At 40.3% G+C, this 6,000-nt stretch overlaps 1 protein-coding gene across 1 annotated transcript; it reads right to left on the minus strand.

Annotated features, from left to right (window-relative positions):
• Window positions 1–3,523: 3,523 nt before the first annotated feature.
• Window positions 3,524–4,198, minus strand: LOC141673938 (uncharacterized). The gene has a single exon (XM_074480666.1). It carries the CDS (start codon window positions 4,196–4,198, stop codon window positions 3,524–3,526), a length of 675 nt encoding a protein of 224 aa, XP_074336767.1.
• Window positions 4,199–6,000: the final 1,802 nt, after the last annotated feature.

Consider the following 6,000-nt stretch of genomic DNA (forward strand, 5'->3'; position numbering starts at 1 on the left):
TTTTAATTTTATATGTCCAAAATAAAACATAGATAATTGTCATATCTTCCTAATTATTTTTATGTTGATTTATGGATTTATAAGGATCATATGAAATTTATAAAATCCTTTTCCGAGTATTTAAAATCTATTTTATAAAAACGAGAACCAACTGACATCAACCGTTGTTACGTTTTTGGAACCCGAAACTCTTCCGAGAACTCCTTCCTAACCTAATTATAATATTCCGAGCATATTCCATGTTTCGACTTTTTCGATCCGGCGTATGGTTTGTTCTGCGCGGGTCCCGGCGCAATATTTTCGATACAATATTCATTTCGGTAAATCAATAAAACCCGTATTTTTGATAAATGGGAGCTTTTTATTAAACTATCCCAATTATCACTTCGTAGTACGTGTAACCAGGCGCTGAGACCAAGACCGCAGTACAAATTGTACTGATTTGGATAATTATCCCGAAAACCGATACCGTTTGGATCAGTTTTTATAAATAAACGTACTGTTTTATATCCGGAATGATCCAACGGGATACTAATTTTCTGTAATTATAAATAGCCTTTTACCGTATTTTATTTCGTATCAAAATCATTTGCATATAGTTAATTTTATAATTTTCAGAGAAAAACCCTAATTACATAAACTGTTCTAAGAATCAAACAGCAAAACGAAGGCGTTACCAATCTCTGTTTTCAAAGCTTGAGTAACCAAAACGAAGGATTTGAAGTGTTCTATCAGATTCTGAGCTTTGTTTCACTGCAGAATCAAAGGTTTATTTTCTGGAAATTTATTTATTTTTGAATTAAATTTATTAAAAATATGAATTTTTGTTCGGATGATTGTTTGTATGATTTGATGACTGCATGTTGTAGAGCTTGTTTTCCTGATGATTTTGATATATTATACGTCTGATTTGGAGTTCAATAACATGTTCAGATTTGAGTTTGATTTTCGAATTTTAAAATTAGGGTTTATAACCCGTATGAATGTTCTTAATTGAAATTTGGGGGTTTCTTATTCTGGAATAGATTGATGTTGTGATATAGTGGATTGTGTTCTCTGTAAAATTTGCAATCTAGTCGTATAAGTTTCATGAATCTCCGAGGTCTGTAGAGAAGGGAGTTGTCTTTTGAAATTTTCCGAAGTTCGCCGGAAACTGGAAAACTTCACGGCCAAATTCCGGCCAACTCACGGATGATTAAAATGATTTGTTGGTATGGTTAAGTTCCTGGTGAATTATAGATGTGATCTGGAGGTGTTGGTGGGGTGAGGACGCCGGGAACGTGTTCTCCGGCCACCCCTGTATTTTTCGGCGACGGGGCTGGAAAATTACAGTTTAGTACCTATAATTTTGAAAACGATGCAGTTTGGTCTCTGAAGTTTCCAGACTTTGCAAATTTAGGATTCCTGTTTTAAAAATGTTTAAAAATCATATTTCCTATTTACTTTATTATAAAAATTCATTTTTAATTTCTGAAAATTCTAAAAATTAGTATTTTAATTCCGAAAATTATTTTTAATTCAAAAATAAATCTGAATTAATTAGTTAATTAATTTCAGTTAATTTTTAATTGATTAATTGGTCAATTAATTCGAAAATTAATTGATTAATTGATTTAATTAATTATTAATTGATTTTAGTTAATTATTTAATTAGATTTAATTATTTAAAAATGATTTAAAAATTTCGAAAAATAGTTTCGAGCTTTAAAATATTATTCTAAATTATTTCCATGGCTCGATAATTATTATAAAATTGTTTGGGAGCCAGAATTGGCCAACCGAACCCTGTTTATTAACGACCCGTTTTAATTCCGAAAAATGTTTTAAAAAATCATTTTAAATACCCGAAAGCCTATTTATTACCCGAAACTTCTTTATAAATAATATATCATTGATTACGTGATGTATTATGTGCTATATGTGACTTGTTGATTGACTATCAGTCTATATATTCGGTGTTTACTTGATTATTGCATAACTTTCAATCTGTTAATCGGATTTGGGTAAAACGAAGGGTAGACAGAAGTATGTGTTGAATAGAACTCTATGAGTCGATTATTGATATATGTTTATGATATGTGAGTAGAAGAGGCAAGGCGTAGGAAAGGGAAACAGGTAGTTGAGTAGTAAGACGATTGTGATTGGAAGTGTGTGCAGAATAGTAAGCTAGTACGAGGCAAGTGTTCTGAACTTTCTCGAGATATTGTAGTACATGATAATCCTGTGATACTGCAAGTGCTTTGAAGTACAGAAACCTAAACCCTGATTCCAGTTATTGATCTTGAGCCATGAACCTTATTCTTTCTAGACCATTGATTGTTGTATACCCAAACACGAACCTCAAGTATACGATACTACTCCACAAATACATGCAAACAAAATCCCAAACACTAAACTGAATTAATTATATACTCAAATATTGTATCCTATGCTTTGAAAGCCCAAATGTTTGAAACCCTGAAATGTTGATTCCTTTGTTATCCAGTTCTTTCAATACCAGCATCCAAGCTTTTAAATTATCTTATTGATCCTTACAAGGATTGAAACCCTTTCATTGTTAAACACTCATTGTTGTTAATGATTCTGATTATTGTTTATTATTGCTTATTCTGTTATTATGTTAGAATTGGATTGTTTTTATAAAACTGTGGACCAGATTCGTGGTCAGACCATATAATGGTCAAGTTAGGCCAATGTGTGCCTTGGATCCAGTAGTTAGAGCAATGTTGTGTGCCTTGCTCGGGGTTAGTGCTTGACTGATCAGCAGCCTAACCTTGGTTTTTAAATTAAAAGTATAATATCCAATTCTAAATCATAATCCATTGTTCAATTGATATCATAATCATGTTCACCTGATGATCATTATTCTCAATTTTGTCATTGTGACTTGCTGAGCTAGTTATCTCATTTGTGCGATGTTGTTTATATTCTTTCCAGCTAAAAAGGAACCAGTTGGTAACGAGGATCCCCAGTCCAGCGCGAGAGCTAGGGGTTCAGGTTGAGAAAGCTGAGCTAGTAGGCTTCTTTTGGAATAATTTAAGTTTGTAAAAGTTTGTAATACAGTTTAATACTCAGTTTGAGTTTGAATGGTTGGGATTTGAACGATATGTAATATAAGTAGATGTGTGGCTTGTGTGCATACTTTAACCTGTTGCGATCCGTGGTAGTTGGTAAATAGGGTCACTTCATATTATTGTTATCTTTATTATTGTTATAAGCAGGTTATAAATAAGATGTGTGTGTGTGTGGACCCCAAACTTCTGACCCGGGTTTGGAGGGCGCCACAGCCGTCCCTAACGAATTTGTTTTCCTCCAGAGTTTCATTGTTCAACCCCCGCGGGGCTCGCCTTTCTTCTTCCTTTGCTTTGTCATCCTTGTGCTTCCTTACTTCCTTAACTACCCATTCACCAAGGTATCATTCTTTGATAAGTGCTTCGATCTCATCCTTTAGTTGGCGGCATTCATATGTGTTATGCCCGGACGACTCGTGGTATTCGCAATACTTTTTCTTATCTCTACTTTGCTAGGATGATAGAGCCTCGGGTTTTGTAAACGACCCTCTATTTCTGTTTACCTCAAAGATGTGCTCAATTGACACGGCCAATGGTGTGTACCGGCTCACTCTATAATCATAGTTTGAGGGAGGACTCCATTCCCTCCTCGTGGTCGTGGTATTCACCCGGTTCGGGCTTCGACTACTCTTTCTGTACCTTGGGCTTGGAGATCTGTCTCTCTTTCTTGCTTTATTTCTCTGACTTGCGTGCGCAGCTGGTTGTACTTCTGCCAAAGATTGCTCTATGGCTTTGAACGATTCTGCCAAAACAAAGACGTCCGCTAGAGTAGCTGGATCTTTTCCTTGCAAGTGTTTCCAGAAGTCTGAACCAACCCTTAGCCCTGTAATTAGAAAGCTCTTTATGGCTTCTTCTGAAGCTCCCCTTACACTGGTAGATTCTGCATTGAACCTCTTAAAGTACGACGTCAAGCTTTCATCCTCCATTTTCTTGACATTGGCGAGGGTCGTAACAGAGGGAGCATATCTCACAGCCGCTTGGAACTTGGTCAAGAAAAGTGCCTTCATTTGATCCCAAGAATTGATTACTCCCGGCCCCAGCTTTTGAAACCATTGTTGGGCACTTTCTCTAAAAGTCGCTGCCAGGAGTCGACATCGAGCTAAGTCTGGGACTTGATATACATCCATCTCTATATTGAATCAGCCCAGAAATTCCACGGGGTCGGAGCTCCCGTGGAAACGGAGATCGCTAGTTGTGTTGCGATATCCGGCCAGCAACTGTGCCTCTCTTACAGCCGTCGAGAATGGGGAAGGGATTTCAGTTGTGGCCGTCACTCGGCCTTCCAAATGGTTAAGTAGCCTTTTCAGATCTCCCACATTGAAGGTCCCCACACCAGGGATAGTTTGTATTTGAGGCTGCGAATCTTGGGGTTACGATGGAGGTTCCTCTACTTGGTTCCCACCTGGAGGGGCTTGCTGCTGGTTCGTGTTCTGGGCATCTTCCGGTATCACAATCATTCCGGGGTTCCGTCCTTAATCTCCCCCCTGATTTACTCTTTGACCTCGACCGCGACCTCGAGCCGTCCCGCGATCATAATTTTCCAAATCTCTGTGATCATCATATTCAGCATAGTTATCGCTGTCTGCTCGATTATACCAGCGGGCATCAATGTGGCCACAGAAATTGTCGCGACGATACCCATCTAAGTACCTACCCCGGCCTCCGCCTCTTCCCCTCCATTGGGGCCTTCTCCATCGGTCGCTTCCATATCCTTGACCATATCGGTCTAGCGATCTGCGGGGAGGAGCTCTCTCATGATCGCGGTGCCGCTCCTAATTTCCCTGGGAATTCAGGGGCACACGCGTTGTATCATGGGGCATCACATCTCCACGATCAGCTTCTTTTTCCATTCAACCAATAACATTCTTAAATCATCATCGCCTAAGAAGATCCCCAAGCGGTCCTTTAAAGCTGCAAACCCTCATTGTCGATTCTTCGGCATGGACTCCGCCTGTCGGCATTCCTCAAGACTACGTCCATACCGGTGCGGATGGGCAGCCCCCCGGTTATCCGTTCGCAGAATTTCCCGACCATCAGCATCTTCTTTCACCAGCTCGATGATTGGGGACGTATCATTGGAATAGTCCAGACGTCGGGGGGTTATCGGCACATGGCCCCCTCCAGTGTGGTCGTGGTCGGCTGAGGCATCTTTATCAGTCAGAGGTGCTTTTCCGGGCATGAGTAGCACAGCTGCGACGAAGGCCCCTTCTATTCTTGCGCCACTCAATCTTGAATCGAAGCCATTCAAAGCATCGCCCATACAATACAGTTGTTCCAGCAAGTCAGCGTTGCTGATGAGCACAGGCGGCTGTCCCCCAACGTCCGGAGTGGGGCGATCAGTCATCGGCAGAATGTAAGGTTCATGTTCATAGCCGTGATCAGATTCTTCCTCAAAGCTTCCATCATAAAAACTTCCATCACGATATTGAGACATCCTTCCTCCTAGATGCAGATCTTGATTAGCCCCTCCTGCTAGCGCCAATTTGTTGACGGAGGAATTTGGGAGCAACAAAGTCTGAGGTTCGTAGCCGGAAATAAGATATGTGATGGCGGTTCTTTGCTGGAAACGTGAACAGTAATCGGTGGATCCGATGAACAGTATTCGTCGGAAAAGATGAACAGTGTTTGGTGGTGTTGGTTATTGGTGGCTGAGATTGCTTAGGGTTAGTGGTGGCTCCTTTGCGCTCTCGCTTCTGACCTCTTACAATTTGCCTACGTACCCCTATTTATAGGGGATGAAGCCAACGTAGTTCTTGGGGAACAAGTAACCTAATGGGCTTAGATTTCTTATCCCGAGGCCAAGTAGGAAACCCACTAGAAACCATCTTCTACTAGCTTTAGGAATTTCCGCCGATGAGGCCCAACCACAAAGGCCCAAGGCTCGTCCACGGCTTCGAGACTTCACGGATAAGACATCTCTCTGGCCAAG

This window comes from Apium graveolens, chromosome 7 (assembly GCF_009905375.1).
Source record: "Apium graveolens cultivar Ventura chromosome 7, ASM990537v1, whole genome shotgun sequence".
NCBI lineage: Eukaryota > Viridiplantae > Streptophyta > Magnoliopsida > Apiales > Apiaceae > Apium > Apium graveolens.